This window comes from Takifugu rubripes, chromosome 13, assembly GCF_901000725.2.
Source record: "Takifugu rubripes chromosome 13, fTakRub1.2, whole genome shotgun sequence".
Classification (NCBI taxonomy): Eukaryota; Metazoa; Chordata; class Actinopteri; order Tetraodontiformes; family Tetraodontidae; genus Takifugu; species Takifugu rubripes.
Window position 1 is genome coordinate 16,992,710 of NC_042297.1, and position 25,017 is coordinate 17,017,726.

The 25,017-nt window shown below is 45.1% G+C and overlaps 1 protein-coding gene across 2 annotated transcripts in view; it reads right to left on the reverse strand.

Moving 5' to 3' along the window:
* Positions 1-23,671, reverse strand: part of gpc6a (glypican 6a) — an 84,621-nt gene extending 60,950 nt beyond the window's left edge. For both annotated transcript variants that reach the window (XM_029846276.1, XM_003969907.3), the window contains exons 1-2: positions 23,098-23,671; positions 4,445-4,603 (exon numbers count right to left, since the gene is read on the reverse strand). In XM_029846276.1, coding sequence (XP_029702136.1) covers positions 4,445-4,603; positions 23,098-23,260 — 322 coding nt within the window. In that variant the 5' untranslated portion in view covers positions 23,261-23,671. The remainder of the gene's footprint in view (positions 1-4,444; positions 4,604-23,097) is intronic.
* Positions 23,672-25,017: the final 1,346 nt, after the last annotated feature.

Consider the following 25,017-nt stretch of genomic DNA (forward strand, 5'->3'; position numbering starts at 1 on the left):
CTATTGATCGTTTGTCTAAGGTTGTCAAAGCAGCACATTCCTGGGAATTCCCTCTTATTTTCTAATCGATGTTAAAACTACAATTCAAATTAAGGTTTTCACATTAAATAGGTACAACAGGAATGACTGTTCAAAAAAAGAAGAATGTTTTATTCAAAAAACCTCTGAAATATAGAAAGTCAAAAGTAGTCGGGTTAGTTATGGGTATTCCACAAGGTTCTGAACTAGGACCAATTCTTTTCACTTTGTGCATTCTTCCATTGGAAAATATTATTTGGCAGCATGGAATACATTTTCATTGCTACGCCGATGACACTCAGCTTTATTTATTAGTGAAGGCAGATGAGATTGAGCAGTTACTTCTTTTCATCTTATTGTGGACAAAACTGAGGGCGCTGGATTTGGTGGCTTCACTTCCATCCTTTCAATCACATCTCAGAATGATCTGTAGAAGTGCCTTTATTCATTTGGAATATGCTGACCCAGCATGATACTAAAAATATTTTTACTTCCAGGCTAGACTATTGTAATTTATTATTTTCAGGATGTCCAAATAATTCTCCGAGAAGCCTCTACCTCATCAAAATGCTGCAGCTAGAGTTCTGACAGGTATTGACAAAAGAGATCAGATTACTCCTGTGCTGGCTTCCCTTCATATGCTGCCCATTAAATCAAGAATAGTTTTCAACATTCTTCTTCTGACTTACGAGGTCATCAGATACCAAACTCCATCCCACCCGGAGGAGCTACCAGCACCTTATCACCACAAAAGACAGCTCCGCTCTCAAAATTCTGGTTTACTTGTAGTCCACAGAATCTCTACAAGTAGAATAGGTGGACGAGCATTTAGCCATCAGCCTTCCCTGCTGTGGAACCAGCTCGTTATCCTGGTACGGAAGACCGATTGCCTCTTTGATTGACCTTCCTAACCTTCTTCTTTAGGAAAGCTTATAGGCTGTCAGTCTGTAATTACAGTCACACTAATTATCATATTTAGGCAGGAGTGGAATCATCAAGGCCGATGACCAGTAAAAGGAGGCGTTTGTGTGGTAACCAGATCTGTGAATTCATAGCAAAAGCCTGAAAATTAGAGCACGTGACAGATAATCCAGAAAGGATGATCCATAATTTAACACTAAGGCTGTAACACTTGTTCTACATGTCCATGGTTTATGCCTTTTTTAACACCTTTTTTTTTTTTACAATTCCCTGGTCACGCTGTAAAACAAAAGTGAACCACATAAAGAGTGAATCCGTGAAATTATCAAACTGGAGTCATCTTTACTCTCCGCCTGGTTGTCGGCTTACGCAGTTAAAAGGGAGCCTGTGAATTAGTCAAAAGGAGGGATTAGAGAGAATAGAGTTCCGCGTTCCGGTCTATCCTGGTTTCAGTCGGCTGTGAATGGGGGGAATCGTCGGAGTGAACGAGGTGTGGCGCAGCCCTCAGCCTCAAGTGGAGAAGCTCCGCTGGGGCCGGATCAAAGGAACCAGTCAACCGCGGCTTCTGCTCAAACCAGACTCTGAAAGAGCTCAACGCGCTAATCTGCTGCAGAGGTCTCAGCAGAAAGCCGTCAACCAAACTGAATCTAATGAGCATCTACTGTACGACTGTACAACAAAATGGCAAACAGAAGTGGGCGACGCTCCTCTCTCTGGTAGCCTCCAACCCCCGACTCCCAACAGCCAGTAAACACTAAATATCTGACGCAATGGCGGTGATATTAATCTCTGATTATTTATTCGTTCATGTATTATTCAGCATTTGATCTACATGCTGACGGAAACTCCACCAAGGCTTCTCTTCAAAAAAGTTCCTGCAGCTTTTAGAACAGATCTGGACTCGCTTTATCGGTAAATATTGGAATATATATCTGTCCACAACCTCCCTAACGCCTTTATTTTTCATTAACAATAGTGAGAGTCGCCCTGATTTTGGTGTCTCTCTGAGCCGGGGAAATAGGACCAATAATCAGAGATGGAAAAGACAGCTGAAGTGTCCAATCTCGGATCGCGAGGCACCTCTTGTCACGGTTCATCCACCGCAATTAATCTTTCACCGTGCTGATGCAACATTGTCCCCCTCGTGCCTCTTTCATATATCCGGTGTCACTCCATCTTTATCTCCGTCTCCTTCGCTCCAGCTTTTCTCGCACAGGCATAAATATTTCAACGTTCGTCTCATTTCTTGTCCTTAATTCGAATTTCCTCGGGGCACCTACTGGGCCACAGCAGAGAACACTAATGCGTTCCCAGACTAATAAAACAGACCTGTCGGGAATGGAATGGAGTCGCACCAAGGCAGAAAAAGTCGCAAATAAGTTGCCTATAAGTTCCTCAACTCTGTGCACACTTCGTCCTCTCTGGGAAAACGTAAAGCAGATTCAGACTGAGGCGAAAACATTCCTGGATCAGACACAGAATACCAAAAGTCATTAGTGGCTTTAAGGGCTGCTTAATAATGTATAAAATCCCACAGATATCCAGGGAATGCTGCCGGTAATCAAAAAGTAAGTTATGGTTTTGGTAATAGGGCCCTAAAAATAACTGGAGACAGAAATAAGGGCGTGTAAAATTGATGAGGGGTGATTCAAATCGCACAAAGTGGAGATATAATCAAGTCAGAGTGATCAGCCAGTATGGACATGGAGAAAATTGAGCTGTACCAGTGTTAATATACAGTGTGAGGATGTTAGCTATGCTGTAATTCTAAAGTATTTTCATGGAATGTGTATTTAAAATGGTTTTTAGTTAGGATCTCAGCAGCCCTTGCTGTGCGCCGATCATGTGTGACTGTTTTTCTCCACCACCTCCAGATTTTATACCTATGCCTTAAAAAAAGGGGGCTTTGAACTGTGGGGACTTTTGAAGAAGAGTGAGATGCAAGAAAACAGTAAGAAAATATAAATAAATATGACTTAAAACTTCACGAATGTGGGTTACAATGCACATCCAAGGCAAAAACTCCCACGCGTTCTCTTAGAAATGCAAACGATTGTGTGCGAGCGCCTTCGTGTTTGCGAGACGATCCAGAGTTTTTCAGCGTACCTCCAATGTCCCGGTGTGAAAAGGTACAGCTGGCCCTGTGAATCAACCTTTAAAGTAACTTCTTTCCCCTGGAGTCCAAACTGACAACATCCAGAAATTCTACAGTCTGCGGTCAGATAAAGATCACGTTTTATCGGCTGCGGAAAGTCCTGTTCTTATATTCGGATAAAAAGCACGTAAAGGCTCTTATTCGCTCTGCTAACTGTTCCTCAGAATTATCCATTGTTGTTAAATTTATGTCTTGACAGAAAAGATAGAATTTACGCTTCTCTGCATTAACATAACCTTCTACTAATGGTCACCAATTATTGTTCCAGGCGTAAATAAGCAAATATGCTCCTTTTTCCAGATGCTCCGCCCACTTTATCAAATGTGACTTGTGTGGATTTGGGACAGCTAGGTATCCCAGAAAAGCACTGGGTACAGATGTCAACGTTATTTTGAACCAAAAGGACGGATCAACAAAGCGGAGGTAAAAAATAATTAGTGTTGAGTTTGTTTTCGACAGGGTAGCTTGTAAATGAAATTATCCACATTCAAGTATCTAAGCAAGCATTGATCAGCATCCTAAACCTAAGATTCCTCTATAAACCGCTCTCGCCAATTCAACAAAAACAGGGACATAAAGGCAGCTTCCCCATTTCAGTGCCAACATGACAGATGGGCTATTTAACGCTCAGCAGTGCAAATTGAAAAGACACCATTCTCGACGGTTTGAGCCAGGTGAAGCATCAATCCGTGTTCTATTCCAGCATCTCCATCATTCCGGTGTGTTTACAGCCATGCAAAAGCATCTAACGAATCTCCCTGATGTGATTTGCCAAAGAAAAACCCCAGAAAAGATCACATTTAAGAATCCTGCACAGCGGCCTGATCCCAATTAATTTTACAGCATTAAATCACTTTGGGATTTTACTCTTTCAAACATTTCAATTCATTCTTCCGATGCTACCCAGTGACAAACACCTCGGTGTTCCAACAATGTGAATAACCCGGTCCACCACAAATGTGACTTTGTGCTGGCTCTACAGACAGGAATGTGTTCAAGCATAAAGAATGTCACCATTTTCTTCCCCCGCCGTGAAACTGCATTAGTGCCGTCTTGTTCGGTCGGCGTGCGAGTAAATTCGGCCGCACAAAGCTCCGACACGCTGAGGATTGCTCGCTCAGTCGATAAGGGGAGCACTTGGTCCGTTACCGTGAGTGTTGAGCAACAAAAATGGCAGCGTGTCAGACAGATGTGTGAGTAGGTGTCATTAAAGAGCTGGTGTGAGCCAGCAGAGAGCAGAAAAGCCTTCAGAGATGCACATCTGGGGGGGAAACGTCCGGAAAAGGTCCGGTATCGCTGTACAGGTGTGTCACAGGTGGAGCACGATGAACAGAAAGGATTTGAGCTTACCGTCAAACTTCTTGTGCCTGGTGACGAACGTGGTCCTCATACTCTGGCTGCTGTTTTCCACCAAGTTCTCAAAGTCCAGTTTGCTCTGCTGGTTGAGGTTCTCCTCCATTTCCAGCGTGCAGCAGGTGTATCCCTGAGGACAGAAGCGCAGGTGCTCACCTGCAGGGAGGAGGGGGATAGACAGCATCAGTTTTACTGCTGGAGCACCGGCGTATCTAACAGCTGAGTCGAGCCTTTGATCCAAACGCTGTGATTGGGCGACTTTCATCACCGAACCTATCAAAGAGCACCGGGCTGGAACAAATGGGAAAGGATAATATTTGTCAGTAACCCGCCATCTCGCGGAAGGTGGAGTGGCTTTGATACGCCAGAGCATGTCACTCCTTCTGGATGTCTTTTTTTCGCGGCCCAAAAACCGTTCTTTTTCAACGTGCAGCTGCGCTCGTGCATATTATTTAAACCTGCTGAAAAATAGCGAAAGACGCCAGATAATCTCTAGAAGTGTTGGGAAAATGTCGAGAACTGATATGTTACCATAGTAGAAAACAATTACTGTTACTAATACTCACGGTAACTAAACATCATTCAGATTCCACCATTCTTTGTGCTTGTTTGTCCCTTTTGTCCTGATTTAGCTGTTTCGCTGCTAATTGCTCCATTATGTCCATTAAAGTTATACCTTCCATTACTTTCAAGGTTGAATACCTGAATGCCAGAGGACAGATTACGTAATGTCTTGTGTTCTAAAAGTTTGCCTTTTCTTTAAGTTCTTTAGCTGTTCTCCGCTTTGATGTCTGAGTGCTCAGATTAGCTTTGATGTTGTCAGCTACCGTCAAGCATGCCATACAAAAACACAGTCTATATAAGTTCTGATGGTAGCAGTAGTCTTTAATGACCTAATGCACAGACAATCTACTGACATTATTATTTATTCTGAAAAAACAACCAACGTTTAGTTTAGAGAGTAACAGCAGCTTATGTTTGCGCGAGTTAACGCATAGCTAAGTCAAGATACCTCCAGGATCAGTTCCAGGACTTTTTTGAGTGGATGTGAGTGTAGGGTTCCTCTGGCTGTTGTGTTTTTCTACCGCGGTTGAAGAGTGACTTTATGAGCGGAGGTAAACAGCAGAAACCAGCAGACCAGCGACTCTGCAGCAGAACGTGTCTGAAGCTCCGCTGCTGCAAAGCAAACAACAGCACTGCCTCTGTTCGCCTGGAAGCACGAGTGAACCCCCTCGTTTGGCTGCTCTCTCTCAGACGTTTTCAATGAGGTGAAACGTAGACTGGCAGCAGTGTTTTAAATACAAGGCTTCAGATTAAAGTTAGCATCCCAAGGCTGCAGGAAGTGGCATCGAGGCCCTGATCGGTGTTACACTGGAGGATCTTTTATCACATAAACGATGAGACGCGGGCTGCCGCCATTCCTGCCGGTAGATTAGCGGGTAAAAAATTTGGATGTTTGATGGCTTCTGTTGCAGACTGCTCGCAACGGCAGCGCCGCTGCTCTTGAGATGGGATGTACAATACACGCTCCAGATGGGAGAGAGCAGCATTGATAACGGAGGAAGAAATATGCGGCGTGTACGTGCTGGCACTCTGCTTAATCCCTAATCAGTCCTCAGAGAGGCAGCAGGCTGCAGTAATGAGGAGCACCATCAACAGAAGCCCGTCGTCTCCAGAGTAATGCAGCAGCCTCCTGGCCTGAGAGCAAACTCTAAAACAAAGTCGAGTTCTTTTAAAAATTCTTTAAAACTCTTAAAAACTCTTAGCCCCTCTCTTCTAAGGAGCGCTTTAGCATTCTTTTTGACACGTAAGGTCCTCCGGAGTCAGACTTTGCAGGTGTAACATGTGTCAGAAGGTCGGAGCTGAATGCTAAACCAAACAGGACGCCGTCCTCACGGAGTGGTGCTGCTTTTTAAAGTATTTTGTTCAAGAACTGGTGTGTAAAATGAACTATTTATCCAGTGAATATAGCATTCAAAGCCATGCTCTACCTGCTCATTTATTTAATAGGCCTTAACGGAGCTAATCTTAATTAATCTAAGACAGCTACTCTAATTAATCTCAGTCATCTAAAAAAATTTGTCCTCAAGGCAGCAGCGTATAGAAGGAACATAAGCAGCAGTAGATAGTTTTATTTTTTTAACTTTTGAAGTTAAGACTAGGCTTGATTCTGGGTTTTGTTTTCTTCTCGTTTATGTTTACGTGTTATGTTACCACATGCACCTACCACCCCTGACCCCTCAGGTTTTAATCTATCTTCTGCTTTTCTTCTCCTTTCCATCAGCGGGGCTGTCCTCCCACACGAGCCCGGTCCTGCTCCGGGTTTCTCCCTGTTCAGCAGGCAGTGCTCCTGCCGCTGTCATTTGTTCGGGTGTCAAGCTGAAGACGATCTTGACTGTGGCGATATTAAGAAAGTGAAACGTGCTCATTGCATCTTGGCCTCTCGTACCCTCAGGTGCCAACAAAGGGAGGAAAAGACCATATGTTCTCATGTGACCTGAGGCTACGAGAGGCCAAGATGCAATGAGCACTTTTTCAATATACCAGAGTTGGCCACCGTGCTGGATGGTTTTATGGTATATTGGTTATGGATGGGACTCCCTCCATGCGTGATCCAATGCTTCTATAGTGGCTCAGAAAGGACAAACAGGCTCAGTGAAATCCATCTATTTTCCAGTAGAAAACCTAAAGTGCTGCTGATTTAAAAATCTATTTGGTCCCCCAGCTGCCACCGAAGGCTCCCTGACTTCAAATGGCATCATTGACGCTGGTTGAGACCAGACGCAGTAGCTCTTCCTGTTGTGTCAGCTCCTCTGTGAAGCTCCCCTTGGAGGCCACGTCCACAACATTAAGGCTGATGATCAACGTGGGCCTGAATTTTTACTCGCTGATTTCATATAGCCATAAACTGCATCGAGGCTTCCTGTTGTCTGGGAAACATCATGTGACTGGCGGACATGTGGTTTATAATTATTACTATTATCAAGTTAGACAATTTAAATTGGAGTGTTAGCAGGGAAACAAATAAATAAATCTATTTTGGATCATGTTGCGTGAGTGTAAACGTGCACAGCTTGAAACAAATTCCAGTTATTCTTTTGGCACAGCAGCGTCACCGTAATGGATAAATGTTTGTGTCACTGTGTTAGCAAAGCCACAAAAAAAAAATCATGAAACTACCTACTTTTCAGTTTGAAAATGACAACAGCTGGCCGCCAAAGCCCGGTAGGAAGAAAGAGATCAATACAGACCGTCCTCAAGTACAAATAAAAGCTGAAAGGAAATTAGATTTTTTTTCCAGTGGTGCGTTTCATCTTTCATTCTGGTCTTTTTATAAACACAGTTAACGCAGCCGGCTACAAAACAGTGATGCTGCAGCATAAAATAGGCCACGAATCAGCAGGCAGGAGTCTGAGCTGCACGTTTCTGGTTCCGCCGTTGCTCTGAGGTTGTCATTTGCTTTGCCTTTGCCCCCCCCCCCCCTTCCCCACACACACCTCTCCCTCCCCCCCACGTCTGTCTGTCTAGCCACTTTTTTGTAATGCAGACGTTCAAACAGACAGCAGAAGGGAAGAGGCAGCGGTTCAGAAATAGCACATTTTTACATTTAATAAAACATAAAATCCAAAACTTTTCCCACTGTGTTTACAGAGGGAGCTGAGCTTTTAAACAGCCGGAAGAAACTTTACCATCCCGTCGTAACATTGTGTTATTCAAACTCCAATAAATACGGTACAGAAAATGCAGATCGACAGTGTGGGATTTATGGAGACTTGCTAACGTTTGCTAACCTGAGTATCGGAAATGTAATGTTCGGCTCTAATTAATGGGCTTCATCACCCTTTAGGTTGGATTTGAGGCCTGTTGCATTGCATATTCATCAATAAGGTTATTTTATCGCACCGGCTCGAGTCCAGGCCGACTGAACCGTAATCGTAAATATCAAACATGTTTGCTATTTATGGCTCCAAGTCGTAAATATCAGCCAGGGGGCAGCCTGATGTGGAATCTCAAGTATCTCGTAAATATCTTCGTATTTACGACGGCCAGATCGTGCCTCGTGCTAATGTGTAGTTTCCAGCAGAAGTGACTTCATATACGGGCCTCGCAGGTTTACTCTGTCAACACTTGAAAATTACTCGCTCATTAACCTTAGCTAAAGCTGTTCTGACATTAGCTTGAGTAAACTTTAAAAACGGAATCCATAACATTCCACACACGAAAGTCCGTAATGGCAGAGACTAAAAATCTCTCGGTAGAATCTAGTTACCCACAGGAGTCGCCTTGCCAGAGGGTGTTCTCTTCATTGGAATGATATTTCAGAGACATTTACACCCGTGGAATAAAGCTCAGAACAAAACCATCTCCTTGACTACAACAAATGACCTTGCGAAGATGCTGGAAGCGACGACGCGAAATTATGTGAAAGAAAACCATCAGACAAAAGTTTGGTCAAGTTTCTTCCAAGTGGAAAATGTACGTCCAGAATTGAAGCCAAATGGCTTCGGACCAACCAACGTGAACCACATAAACCCGGACTATTCCAGCGTGTGCGAGATGAGCAAACAGCCTATTTGTTCTTGCTAAATCTGGACTACAACCAGTTTTTTCAAGGATCTGCTAATTACTGTACGACCAACGCATCCCGTATCCCAGGATTTCCTGGAACTGATTCAGGGTCAGGGTGAACAAAGCAGTCCAGCAGATAGACGCATCCCTCCTTAGACTGGCCAATAAAGCAGCGTGCTGACTCATTAGCATCTGATGGAAATTTGGTGTAAGCGAGCGTGCAGAGGCAACCTCGTCCTAATGCTCCGAAGACAAACATGTCACACCAGGCCCTCGCTTCCATTTAGCCGTGAAACAGCGCGGGTAGATCTGAGGCGCTAGCTGGCACATCCCTCCCGCATTCATGATTCATTAAACTCCAAACTGATCACAAATTCGGGGATCAGCATGTGCAAAGACGGGCGGGCGTACGCGCATGCATAATGCATTATTTACTTTAACTAAGACTTATGAGCAAACGGCGCCGGGATGGCTGTAAACGTGTCGGGGAAAGTCTTCCCGTACGGCGGTGTGGCGGCTGTCTCCATGTTGATGCTCAACGTTCCCTGTTTGCAACCTGCTGATTTAATGTATATCATTACAGAAGGCGGGGTAATTAAAGACAAGTATAACCTTTGGGAATTTCACAGCTTCAGCTCAGCTGTTTCCAAATCAGACAGGAAGTGCGACGTTGGGAATAATGTCAAAGATTTTTGTGCGGTGGCGTCTCTGGCTCACAAGTCCTCGTCAGCTGTGGATATGATTCAAGCAGAGCGGCGGAATTAGGCGGAATTGTTGAATGTGGTCTCGGAGCACGCTCACAGCGGGCCGTTTCTGCTCTGACACTAATGATGACGGCTGGAGGAGAGACGGTAAAACAATGGCTGTTTGACACGCTTGATCAGACACAAACGCAATTAGACACAACGCGTACACACAACACAACACCTGAATACTGGGATTACTGCCTGCACAGCTGAAGGGAGTCGCCGAGCAGGCTGTTTGATTAGCTGAGCAGTCATCCCGGGGAGGAAGCGGAAAGACCCGGAGCTGTGAGCACGTCGAGATTAGCTTGTATTTTGCTATATTTCAGACATGTTAGATCTCCCTTCCCCCTGACCTCGCAGCTCTTGATCAGCCCTCTGCACGTCTGAGGGTTCAAACATCAGTTGCAGGTGAGTTTCAGCGTATGAGCGCCTCATTTCTTATCATCACGTCACTCATTAAAACAGGCAGCGTTAACCCTCCAACCATATTCTGCTCATCAGGGTCGTATCCCAGCAGCCACCTGGTGACAGGCAGCAATACGCACACACTCCTCACTCACACACACCTCACGCTTAACCTTCTTGCTAGGCTAACCACGCCAGCGCCTGCCTGAGGCTTCAGGAGCCCCCATTTGTTCCACTAATTGTGGAAAAATCTCAAACACTCAGTTCCACATGTTGTCACACTGCAATAAACTATCACCCAGTAGCAACAATTGGGAGGCAGCAAAGAGGAGAGGCTGCTTTTGCATTTTAACATATTTCCCCCCCGGCTGGATCCGAACTCCTCGGACAGTCGGAAAACTCATCACGCGTGAGCTCTGGCAGCGTGTCGTCCCAGCACTCGATGCCGTTCGCGTTCTCGGTGGAGAGGAAACACACGAGTACAGATTTTAAACCATCTCAAACAAAGTCCAAAGCGCTAAAAGCTAAATAGGCCATTTTTCAATTTCATCCCCATGACTATAAACATATGCTGCGGGGAAACGGTTCCAGAATCATTCAGGGCAGCTGTGGGGAAAGGAATGAGTTCAATGCCCATGGAGACTGTCATGCCAGGCAGTGTGATTAATTCCCAAAAGGATTCATTAGTCTACCTGGCCAAAGGGCAAACTGCATATGGGCTGTGCCATCTGGTCCAGCCCATTGACCGCTCCGGTTCACATTTGTAAAACGGGGGTGTGCTCGAAGACAATGAGAAGAAAACGTGGAGGGGATCAGATCAGGAAGACAGGGAAAAATAAAAGTCCAAGCCATGGATGCTGAACATTCACAAAAAGGTGTAGTGATGCGGGAAATGTAATTAATTTCTGATGAGCAGAGCAGCATTTATTTTACCGAGTCGGTACGTTTTATAGCACGTACCATCTAATGAATGACCGAGCAGAGTTTAACGGTGGTGTGTGTGTGTGTGTGTGTGTGTGTGTGTGTGTGTGTGTGTGTGTGTGCAGTTATGTTACCTGCACTGTGGCTAAAATGCAGGATTTGGCCCTAACTGGACCCACTATATCTGAGGCTGCTGTGTCATTTCCCAGCCGAGCCAACGGGAACGCTCCATCTCGACCCATCAATCACATTTACTACCAATAAACTAGTAAGACAGTCCAGCAGCAGCTTCATTCAGAAGGATTCTGGGATAATGGCTCGGGTCTACTCTCCCAGTCCAGCATCTCACAGAAGCTCCCCTCAAGTACCAGCTAATCTCCACTCTTGACATTTAAATCCATCCATCAAGGTTACCTGTGCAGGTGCTCCTGTAATAATAAACCAGATTGTGGTATTTTGAAGCTAAGTCCATGGTTTAGTTATTGATTTCAAATTTTTCCCCACACCGTTAGTGGACAAAATATTTAGACGCTGTAAACAGCTCAAGTGTCAGATATTAGAGTTATTCAAGTGGATCAACATAAACCTACGTTGACGGACTGTTTTCTGCCATATAATCCACTTATAGAGAGAGAATCTCAACAGAAGAAGTGGCCAAAAAACTGACATTGTCGCTGAACAGTTGGATGGAATGAAAATGATTCAAAAACAGAGCGCGACGCATCTGACTGCCAAACAAAGGCGCCGAGTTCGGAACTCCTCTGTTGGGATGGCTGATTCTTGACGACAGTATCGACAATCATCCCCCTCCTAGCTCGTCTTGGAGCTGCACGAGTTCAACCCACTGGAAATGAAAGCTAAAAGTAGCCGCCTCTGTCTACGACAGCCATTGACTCAGGTGCTGAGGCCTGACTGCTCTTGGTTATTTGGGGCTGCAGCACATTCAAAGGGTCCTTTATTCAGCTGACACGGCCCAGATTAGAGGGTAAAGGGGACCTCCATCTTGCTCTAATCGAATTAAAGGCTGTTGAATGACAGGACACTGCATGAAATCCTTGCAATGTTCCATGAAAGGTGAAAAATAGCAGCAGATACACTAGCGTGTGCTGCTTGTGGGTGTGGTTTGAATGCGGAGAGCAAATTCCATTTATCTCCAGGATGTATATGTGGAAAAGAAAGGCTTTCCCCCCTCGGAAGTAAATCACTCCAGATCGTAACTTCATAATGTCCTAATGAGCTACATTTAAATATTTAAATGTTTTATCTGGACGTTTAAAACGTTGATTTCAGTCGAGCAGACATGTTTACCTCCACAAAACTCTGGTTTTAGTCGAACTAACGTTCTAATTTGGCTTTTTAGGCATGAGGTGAACCACCTGTCAGAGCAGATGTTAAAGAAGTTTTAAAGACGTATTACATAAAATACTTCCCAGATCACAAAAAGCTAAAAGATCCCACTCTGTCCCAGACTTTTAGTTTAAAAAAATGACATATTCAGTATCTTGAATGTGTAATGAGGATTTCACGGTGCGTTATAGCAGATATTTTTCCATTACCTTGAACACGTTAATCCAACAGCCCACTGAAAGTCTGACATACAGAATATTAACGGCTGTGTAAAAAGACATCAAATAATTGCCTCAGAGTTGTTTGAAGCGCGTCTCCATGTTTTATTGGTGGTAATTCTTGTCAAAAGGAATCCACATAACTGAGATAAACCAAATTACCGAACTAAATCACATCTGTTTGCATGCTGAAGTAGGGGGAAAAAATGCATCGTGCTCGATTGATCTCGCCGCTGCTCTGCCATCTGGATCCCCCCCCATCACCCAAATCACCCTCTTTCAACTATTTCCACTGGGGGCCCGAGACCCAAATCGAATATGTCCAAAGAAGATGACACAGATAATTCCCACAATCGCTCCAGCCATATGTTACCACACTTGGAGGGCGCTCACATGTTTCCAGCTTTCAAATAACTTCCAGAGTTGGGGGGGGGGGGATGAGGGGCATGAGTGGCAGTAATGAAAAGATAAATATATGTTTCACTGGGAGGCATCAGAGCGTGAGGGAGGATTTGATGCCCTGAACGATGTCAGATGTTTCTGGTTTGTGATTTCTTGGCACACTTGCCAATCTGATGTCATCTGTGCCCCCGTCTGGGTGTGAAGAGGAGCCTGCGTGTCCGCCGCGTGATGGCTGAGGTGTAAACAAGAGCACGAGCGACACGCCGGTGTGTTCCTCTGATGATGAAATGAAACGTCCGTCACTGCGCATTGACAGCGCAGACCGCTAATTTAGGAGCTAAACATGCGCGATATCACTTGTCCTCACATAAAGGAAGGATTTCTCTAAGCCCACATTTATTCAGCAGAGGATGCACAAAGATGCTGAAATCCCAAAGTGCAAAAAAAAATTTGCCTTTAGTGCCTCTTTGCTGAATTTCCCCAAAGATGGCAGCTGCTAGCGGCATCCCATTGTGCACAATGAGAGAACTGGGTTCTGTTCGTAACAACCTGTTGGGTTAAAGGAAAAGCTATTACCGGGCTGAAAGGATGATATCTCACACCGGGCAGGTAACCCTCTGCCAATCAATCCAAGCAAGTAGAGGAGAAAACATATTTCTGTGTGGTAAATGTGGTTCTAGAAGAACATGTGTAATAGGTACAACAAATTAACCCCCGTGCACCACTCGTGTCACACTTCACATCCACATCTTCCAGCACTCGGAAAGCTGATAAGAGCTCACAACCACCTGAGGCCCAATACTGAGTCTGAGGACTCATAATAACTCTGCACAGAGGAGGTGCAGAGAGGTGGACGAGTTCTGTTAGAAGAATTCACATTTAATTAATCATTAATCTAAAGACCTGGAACACAGAAGAAACATTGTAATGTGGCCTTTAACTTCCATTGTTACATCAGTTCATTCTCATGTCTGACTACACCTTTCTGCTCAAAGTCTTGTGCGTTCTAAAGATCCTAAAAGTTGTGATCAGGTGATACTTTGACCCCACGGTGACCTCACATGGGAGCCTAACATCAGATATTGTTATCTATAAAGTTGTGTTCAAGGTGAAACCTACTTATGTCAATAAAATTAGAGAAATTTGTGTTTTCACAGGTTTGTGTGTGTACTTTAGCAACAAAGCTAAAAAAATAGCCAATTTGGGGTTTATTTTTGTCCAGATGTGACCCAAAGAAGCACGATCCAGATGTGGATCAGACACTTTTTTGGGATATGGCGTGTATCAGTTTGGGCTCATCACCATCCCAGTTTCCAGCAACATTTCCAAGAACTTTAATTAATTACCAGGAATCTATTTACCTGGAGAACACAAAGCCTTGTAATCTGCCTGTTTGTGTTTCCATGGCACCTCCAACGACCTGATATCAATATTAATGCTTTTCAATCAGTCCGATGATGTGTTGGGACGGATACGGCTGTCCGACCTACTGCAGCTGGTGTGGTCATAGTTTCACTTAAGGTTAATTTAACATGGAACAATTCAGCGGAGTGAAGTCTGCAAGGCTGTTCCACCAATCATTGTTCTTCGGCTCACAGCCCCGCCCCTCAAAGGTTCCAGGGAGGAGTCCCGACACGGTACAATTTTTGGAGAAATTGTAAAGGTGCGAGCGAACGGGGATTTTTTTTTCTGGTCATTTTGGTCGAAAGAGGTTCTCATAAATTCTGCATAAAGGATAAAAGGTGAAAAAGCAGCTCATTTGTAGATCCAGGGAGGGAACCTTCATGACGAAATAAGCGAGTGCACAACACACTCTTGATCTTCCTAACCCCACTCAAATTTCGAGAGGTGTTATCCAACAAATGGAAGAGTTCGCAACGTGAGCACGTCTGTCTAAAGGCAAATAAAAGTGAAATGCAGATATCTATGTGCTGAAATCATTATAAGACACAGAATGTGAGAAAAATACTGAGAAAACTGTTTATTTCTACAATACATTCGAGGACATTGATACTTGTTCTCTATTCGTGCGTAGACTTCAATAAGCATTCCAAATGTTTGAGGTCAGGAATCCAGATAGTAGATAAGGAAACACATGGAGGGGTTAACTGGTGCCTGAACACAACAGCTGGTGGTCTGAAGGCCCTGAGGTAGAGCCCCCGGGTGTGAGATGACCAGCCCACTCATTCACCGGCAGACTCCGACTGGGGACAGAAACCAGCGGGATTCTAGGAAGCCGGAGACGAGCCTGGTTCCCTTTTCAGACTCCGAGAAAAACCTGGGGGAGGCAGAGGAAAAGCGGGGACGCGCCAGCGGCCGTCACAATAGCAGATGCTCCGCTGGAGACGCCAAGGAATTCAAGGGTTGAAAAGATGTAAACGTGGGCTGTAAAGCCTGCGAACCCAACGATTTTTACGAGTCGCTTTCGAAAATGCCCGCAGAAGCTGAGTGAATGCAACGGAAACGGCAGCACGTAGAGATTTTCCTTCAAGCGTCCAGGTTATGTTATGTGATCTGGTTACATTGTGATGACAGCGAGGCCCCCCGGGGACACACTCTGTGGCACCACTCATTCCAGCGGTGCGGGCCCGGGTATCTTTTCATGCTAGGATGCTCTACAATCTCATTAGCAGCGAGGGGGCGGTCCATTTGGATGATGTGTTGGTTCTTCCCTGCTGTTCTTCTCAAGTTCCACATGAGATCAGACGCCGCGCTGAACCTTTTCGCCGTAGCGCTCGCAAGCGCCACTGCAGGCCAGTTTAATGGGGCAAACACCCCACGGAGCTCCGCCACAAACATGAAAATCGGCCACTCGAGCAGCACACAGCCGAGCGCGGCCTTCTCGTTTCGAAGTTAGCGGAATCAGCCGGAGTTTCAATGTATGTTTTATCATTTTTTTATGAATCAGGGATCAGTATAATTTCAGCGTTCTTGGGTCCCTGAGCAACGACGAGTACGGCGAGGAGATGAGGCAGCGTCACTGCGCGGACAGCGAGCCGCGGGGGAATGTTGCTGGATACTCTCTGCTATTTTTGCACAGAGTCAATTAAAGCCGGAAAATGTCATTCAAGTTCACAAACAGCTGGCTGACATCTGCAATTAGTTCCTTCACCTCCACCAGGATGAAACTGAAGCAGGTCACGAATTTGTGTACTGGTTACAAATTTGTCACAGCCTGTTTTCCTCTGATCGTGTCATTTTAGAACATTATGATATTGATGCGGTGCATCTTCTTGACTGGTGAGCTGAATGCTGGAAGACTAAATAGACCAAATTTGCCCAATTCGCCCCCGTTAAATTCCATGCACACTCATTTCCACGCAATGAGCCAGAGAATTAAAGAGAGTTGGGTCATCAATAATGAATAAATAAAATCAAATGAAAACAGATCACGGTCCAGGGTGTCTGTAGGGCATCCAGGAGGGGTGCGACCTTTCTTTATACATGCTTTAGTCTGGAGGACAGATTTAACACTATAAAACACCAGTTGTTCACTTTAGTCTGCAACAGTCAACAACAATAAGAAGCACTTGGTCCCATCCTTACTGTTGTGTTACAGGAAAAGAGGGCTGGACACACGGTGATCTACTGATTAGATAACCAGAGATTAGACCCCCCCCCTCCTCCTCTTTTTGTGGTATCCTGTAGATCAGGGTGTCACAATGATTTTCAGCCAGGGCCTCATCCACATGATGGACGCTTTCAAAGGAACAGTGGTGATTGTAATCAATCCTTAAGGTGTGGAAGAACAATTTCTCTGCCTGATTATTATTTAATCAACCAAGAAATACTCTACTTGTGTTAGTGTATAATTCAAGATTTGAGCCTATATCTGCTTCAAAAATACACCCTCGGAAAAACTATTCAAGCTCAGAACAATCGCACTTTAACATGTCGCGTTGTAGCAATTCTTGTACTTCTGCACTCTGTCAGCCACGAGATTCTAAAACCCCCCAATGCCATTCAATCTCCATACTAAGTGTTCTTCAGTGTTAAATGGGAAAATTACAGCTCCTTCTACTATTTCCCTGGAACTTTCTGATAGTATCACATTGGTACTCCGGCAAAGCCGACCTGCGGCAGGTACAAAAGCATCTACATCAATAGGTGACAAGCGAGCTTTAAAGATTCTTCAGACAAAAAGACTGTTTTCATGTGTTTTAGATGATGGGCGCCATTCCTGGACAAGTTATCTGTTGGCATTTCTGCATCACTCATCATCATCAGTCACTTCACTGAAAACAACCACGGATGCTTTAAAAAGCGCCCGCATGTCGTTATGTCAGCAGCACGTCGACGATGTCACCGGCACGCCGGTATCGGCGAAGCTGCTGCATCTGTTGACAGCGCGCAACGTTACCGTGACGGTTTTGCCACACTTTGTTTATCAGTCTGTAATGCTTGTTTACTTCAAGGTCCCAGGGGGGCGTTTTATTTAGCAAATCACCTAGCTGCGTGTGCCCAGGCGAATCCGAAAAACAAAAATAAAAAGTCCCCGGCGTGGGGCGTATTTGTGTCTTTGACACCTCAATATGGTGCAGGATTTCCCAAAGCTCTGCACGGCTCACATGTCTCTGAGCGCCAGCGTTGGTGTCAGGCTTGGGACGTCTATTCTGAGGCTGGCCCCGAGAGGAAAACTGAGACCACAGCCATAAAAACAACAGAAAAAATAATAATGAATAAGAAAACAGCAACTGGACGAGAAGCTGAAGACAGGAAAGGTGATTTGCGTCTTCCGTGCAGTAAACAATATTCTTTCGGCCCCTCCTAGAGGGTCTCCACAGACGCTGTTAGAGAGGTTGTCCTGTAATCATTCACGGCGGTGGCTAATTCCTCTGTGGCGACGCACAATCCACAAAAGCATTCTGGCAGCTGACAGCAGCTCCTGGGAAAACACGTTTCCCGCTGGACGGATGTCACATTTGGCTTTCTGCTCTGCTCCCTTCTGGAGCCATGTTTTCTTTAATCTACTGAGGACAGAAGACATGCAGCAAACACACGGCGCGTTTAGGCCGTGTCTAAAATCGCACACGCGTTCCCTATATCCTACTCTCTCAGGAGCGGGGTCGAGCGGACTACTGAACCCACAGAAAATCCTTTTGTGGACTAAGCCGCTGCTTTAAACACATCACAGCAGCACACTACGAAGACCAGATTGACATTAGTGCTGGTAATTTAATTTTTTTTAAACAATTATTAAATGTATTACACTCAGTGGTTGTTTGTAGTTGTGCTAACGTACCCTTAATTATTAACTTAATTATTAATGAATAATTAACATCCTGTCTAGTTTCTCAAGTGTGACCACAAAGCATGATGGGATATATCTTACTTACTCAGGGAGCATCGGTTGCACTGTACTTCTCATGGTGCATTATGGGATGCTGTGAGTGAACTAAATAGGATGCAGTGGTCCTCACCTAACATTTAGACAGTCCTATAAACTGGTGACTGCACTAGTTAGTGCACTATGTAGGGAAAAGGATTGAGTTTTGGACACGGTATTAAGGAACTTGTCTGCTCATGTCCCAGAATTCCTTTCACCTCATGTAGAGGAATCAGCATTATTAGTGGAGCTCAATGCTGATCATGTAAACAGCGACTCATCCAGGGGTCAACCCTGCCTTCGCCCATATGTGACCCCGACAGGGATAAAGCGGTCAAGGAAACGAAGAAGACAAAGATATGACTTTGAATTCTGCTTCCTTTACTAAATTAGGCCAAGAGAAACATTGTTGCTATGGAACGCCTGCTGACAATAAATATTTTAGGCAACAATTCCTACATCATTGTGTGTGTGTTTGTGTTTGTGTTTGTGTGTGTGTGTGTTGACAGTCTGCAGAAACCAGTTCAGAGAAAACTCTCATTCACCAAATCAGTGGAAAAGGTGCAGAATCCGAGCTAAACTGTTCCTGATGAAACCCATCTGACAGGACGATGCCCACGATCTGCATCGAGCAGTGAAAAACAAAACACTCGTGTCTCAGAATATCACAGTAAAGATGCAGAGACACTAACACACACACACACACACACACACACACACACACACACACACACACACACACACACACGCAGAGCCCAAACACTCTCACATCTCATTAACCGTTTTCTCTGAAGATGTATAGAAGCTGGCAGGAGTCTTATCTCCAATTTGGCAGCGCCGGGAGCATCTTAATGGTTGGAGAAAAACATGCCCTGAAGATTTTTTTGGTTTTATGAATCTTTGCGAGGCTTGTGCTGCTGAGCTGTCGTCCCGCGTGGTTTAATGTCACTCCTTTATTTAGCGATTAGACATCTGGCTGCTATCACACCTGAGATGACTCGTTCCTCATCCGTCCTACAAAATAAATGTCGGACGACTGAATGATCGACACCTGCAGGTATGATTGGGGACGATTCAGGCAGAATAGGACCATAATTAGTCGCTGATTGCAACATGATGCGATGTATGGTAAAAAAAAGTCAGCCTAGGATAAAAGAGAAGGAGTCATTCAGTGAACTGAGCTGTGTGCCCCCCATCGGGTGGACCTGAACTTCACTATTGGCTGCCCTGGAGGAGGATGATATATGTGTTGGCAGGTTTCATCACCTACCAACCGTCCGTGACCCGCCCTCTCAATCCCCAGACACATACACCTGGTGGCAGCCGCTCCGTCTTTGTTCCAGCAGCAGCGCCGGCACAACGCATTAACTTGAACAAAGAGCCACTATTGTTTTTTCTGACTGTCAGCGCTCATGCAGCCTTCCATTCTCCCGCCGTTCTCCAGCGGCAAACACTAGGAGGAACCCTGGATGTTCGGAGAGTCTCGAGATTGTTAGCGCTACTGGCGGCCTTAGCGGCTGTTTAGCCAAATATTCGGATTTGAAAGTGTGAATGCACGGCACGGAGTGGCGGAGCATCCGTGGCCCATCCAGGATGATACACTTTGTGTATGACATCATCTCCTTGAGTTATTTTAAGGCCACGTCACGTTTCTGCCTCAAAGTGTTTCTTGGAGGATTACCAAAACCACAATCTTTGGTAGCCTTATTTAAATGCAGCATTGCGTGTTGGAAGCAACGCTGATGCTTTTGTCGAGAAGGCTAATATGCACTTAGCTTCATTATTCTGATGGCTGATACGGTATCTGGGATTCAAGCATTAACAATGATGTCACCGAGTTTTGTTTAATGGACTGGGGGGGGGGGCATCCAAGCGTTGAAGCTACCACAAATCAACATTAAAGGTAACCGATATTCTGAAGAAGGTTAATATAAGACTCGTGAAGTGCGTTCCGATCAATTGCCATTGAGCCATTTTGTTTAAGAGCAGACAGAGAGAGTCCCCCCCACCCCACACACACACGCACACACACATCCAGACCAGGACGTGTAAGAATATATTGATATTAACAGAGAGTCCTCGGAGAGAGGTCACTGGCAAGGCTTGTCTGAAGCTGTCCCCTTTAAAAACAATAAGCTGACCATCAGGCAGCGATGTGACACAATAACTAATGTCCGACGTGTGATCCCCACTGGCAGGCTGTCGTGTTGTCCACGCTAGCTGCTCCGTGTCACGGCAGGAAAAGCGACACGAGCAGGAGGACACAGAGCTACACCCAGAGGAGTTTAATAAAGCTGTCCGCCACTTTCAGACACTTTGGAGATCCATGTCAAGCCTTTCAGAGGATGCTGGTGCTTGTCTGAGACCTCAGTGTATGAAAACTCATTTAAAGCAAGAAAGCTTCTCCTCAACCTCCTACTGCTTCCACAGCGAGCCAGCACAGGCCTTCGAAAGTCCTGAGGCAGAGCGAGAAAGTAGAAGGCTTTCATCGATAAACTAACACTGCTGACCTGATCTGAAACCAACTTCGTGTGCACTGATGCTGCTGATTTAGGTCTGACAATTACATCATGCAGATGTTTGCCAAGCATAGCTGTGAAGCAGACCTGGAGAACTGGAGAATTTGGAGAATAAATAAGCTTTTATTTATTCAGTTTCACCAATAAAGGATACAAACAAGGTCTGTTTAAATAAAGAGTTCCATTTATTAAATGAAGGCGTGTGTATCCAGTAACTTTAAAGTACCAAAGCATCTGCACAAACACATCTCTGTTTACCCCTCTTAAACAATGTAGCTCGGCTCATCAGCTGCGGAGGGCTGTCAAAATAATTAGCTTATGCAAATCAGGGGCTTTACGACCAAAAGTAGCCACCTCCGCATTAGTATTAAACCACGGTGTTTCAGCTATCGAGGCAGAGCAGCACCATGACAGAGCAAATGATGGAGGGATGAGCACTAATGCTGCCCATACAGCTTACCGCACATTTGTATTAGCATAGGTAATTAGCCATAATTGAGTGCTTTCTACAATCCCATCTCCTGAGGCCTATAGCTAACTTCTGTTGTATTTATGCAAAGGTTATTTGTAGACAAGGAGATCCAATTACACAGAGCGAACAGGCTGTACATCACTGTGAATGACTCGTAATTAAGATACGATTAGAATTCAAAACAAAAAAAATGTTGCTTTGTTAAACATCTCAGTCCAGTCAAAGTTACAGGGAGATCAAAGAAAAACTCGAGCTAATTCATCAAAGCGTCGATGTATCTATCTTTGCATGTAGGATTTCTTCCTAAAAAAAAAGAACAACTTATCTTGATCTTTTTATTTTTGTGATTAATCGATAAGCACTACTGAAGGCAGAAACAGAGGAGGCAGCAGGAGCCGTCCTGCCTCTCCCTGTCTGATCGGAGCCATCCGAGGAGATGAGGACGATGGAGAAGCAGCACGTTGAAAGGTGCTGAAGAACATTTATTCCTTCTCTCTTTAATGTGCCTAAAGGTCTCTCAGATGTGCATACAAACAAATCTGAGGATTCCAAAAAAAGATGTGAAATCGCAGAGCACCAACTTTTCCAAATTTCAGGCACCACTGGAAGGATCACCCTGCAAGGAGCCCTCACACAGCCTCCAGACTCAACCCACACATTTAGTCAGCAACAAAGCAATCAAATTCACATCCAACTGAAAGCGTGTTAAATTCAAATAAAGCAGCTCTATGATCATTACTGCCTGGCACTGCCAATTACCAATACAGGCTCTTTATTTTGTCTGAAAAAGGCAATAGAGGATTAACGTCGAGCTCTGCTCCATCTCTCTTGGAGCAGACTTATTTACTGACTAATCTCCACTCCTGCTTTGACCAGAAATGTGATTAGCACCACACAAGAGATAATAAAAGCCCATATCTTCTCTGTATCAAAGAGCATGAATTAAAAAAGCCTAAGCCGTAGCCTTGAGGAAGACCGAAATGGAGGGAAAACCGGCCAAGAGCGGCGGTTCACGCTGAGCGCACAGAGCCCCCTGCTGGTGAGACGCGCCCTCACCGGCCGACGTGGACGTCGAGCTCCGGGATGTGCTGTTGAATGCCGGCAACAGGTAAACGTGTAGACACCCGCAGCGCATTAACTGAGACTCCGGCTGCGAAAGTGCGCCTTGCTTTGAGATCATTGTCGAGATGAGCTCAAGCGACGCGCCTCTCAGAGCTCTCAGCACTCAGGCTGGTCCTCCCGGAGATCTATCAGCAGATACTGGATCCTGGAGGTGAACCATCACAGGCTTTTCTCCCCACCCCGTCCGCTCAACGATGAAGTGAATGTATCCTCTAAAACTCCAAAACATAAAGCTCACCTTGACTAAGTGGGCACCTGCACCTTTCCTGCTTAATATTTTCTATTTCTGACGAGCCTCAAATCAATTATCGTTCATTTAGTTGCATTTAAATGTAATTATGAAGCAATTTCCCGTGATTTATAACACACGTGATGACAAATTCTGACCCTGCCACTTTTGGAAAAGAGTTTAAAATCTCGTAGTAGTTGTACCAACAACAACAACTAATAATGACAATAATAATAATCTCGCACGCATCACATTGTAACTGACTTTTGCAATCAAAGGCCATCACATTTACCATGAATTGCAACAGAGGGTCTGTCAGGGCACATGGACTATTGCGCGCAAGGTGCGTCCGACGCGCGTGATTCTTCTCCTACCTGATATCTCCTGATGAGGCACATCGACGAGGCTGAATCCTTTGGCGCTGTACGCCTGCCTCACCTCGCTACAGCTCCGCGCTTTGCTCTCAGCAGCAGATGACAGGGACAGCAGCACCGACGCGATACAGAAGGCGACCTGCAGCCTCCACATCGCACACATCGGTGGTACACGGGGAGAATCAGCTGCGCGGGCTCCGTCACCGATCAAGAAATCCGGATTGAGGGGGGCTTCTTTTTCCTCCAGTGAGCAGGATTTCGCAACAAAACGAGGAGAGCAAAACTCCTCACTTTAGGTTCTGGTACGTCCACCTCATTGCAATAGTAACAATTAAAAAAAGACCTCCTGGCTTTTTTCCACCTCTCCTCGATAAGAAAATAGAGAACAACCCGGCGGGTCCCGATTCCTCCCAGCACGACCAGATCCTTTTAAAGGTGGGCAGCTTTGTAGCCGGAGCTCAACAACTTGTCCCGCACACGCAGCGGTGCTCCCGTCAGTGAGAGGAAGGACGAAATGCGCCGGAGACAGACGCGCAGAGAGCGGAGCGCACAAGGGCAGGGCAAGAACAGGCTGCGACTTCAGCTGCCTGCATCCAGGGGCGCGCACTGTCCTGTGCCTTCACGCATCCGCGGTAATGAGCAACCCAGCACATTAGCGCGCAGACACGTGTTTGGAGGAGGGTCTGGAGTCGGCGTGGGCGGAAGAAAAAAGCTTTTTCTTTGCTTAAACGCACGCTGAGCTTTTGAAAGAAAAACGCTTATGTAACAGTGATACTAGAGTCACCAAAAACAGTTTTATTTGACACACCAGTGGCTCCTGATATCTGTTACACCATTCCCGCATGTATCTAGTTAAATCATTCATGAAGCCGGAATGACCCGTGCGTCACCTGATTCGTGATCTTTGTTCAGTTTGCTGCCACTCAAAAATAAAAGAAGAATGTTCCAATTTGCATACAGAAAGTAAACTGGCATTGACGTTAGCCTCTAGGATGAGCGAACCCACATCGGTACTGCACCAACATTAAAGATAGCTCTAAGAACACTACGGTGGTAACAGAATTATAATGAGGACACACAGTTGATTCAAAACTCTGCAGCATTAACAAGAGTGTAGAATCATCAAACCACTCGTGCACATGTGGGGGACTTAGGCTGTTTACATGGAGACAAACTTTTTTTTTAAGTGCCTTTTCCCTGTAAACGCATAACCGAAGCGAGGCAGGAATTTAGTGTTACCGCCTGAATTTGTGAATTCTGTGAATTTGTATGGGTTGAATGTGATCCCCGGTAATATCTGTGACTTGCAGATTGTTGTTTTTCCAGACAAATTGCAGTATAACAGGAAAATGGAGTAAATGGAACCTTTGGGACCGGACCTGTTGCTGGCCGAGCCGTCGCAGGTGTGGCCTTCCGCCACTCTCCAGGCGCGCGACGGCACGTGCATCACTCCTTGTCCTCATTTTTATCCCGCTGTACGTTTTCAAAGGACCGTATTCAACGTAGCTTAATGGTCATAAGTTGTTTATGCTTCTGTTTTTGAGTACATATGCTAAGAGCGAGTTTCGTGGTCATTTGCGTCAGTGTATCGATGTTTAAGAAGGTTTAAAATCCACAACGTCGCTAACAATATATCAGGTGTGTTCGCCCCTGCCTTTGTCTGGCAGGCAGTCAAGTGCGCTTCACAGGGTAAACAATAAACTCCCACATAGTCCTACACTTGCAAATAAGAAACACAACCAGTATTTTTCACAATTTATTTAACAGATCTTTAATAATAACACATACACACAAATATATATTTATATATGTGTATATCTTTGTGTGTGTTTCATCGTTGGGATACAGTGTAAAGGTGTATTCCTGAACTGATCTGAATGTGTTTTGGTTATTGAATGAATTTGATCTTTGAAGATGTAT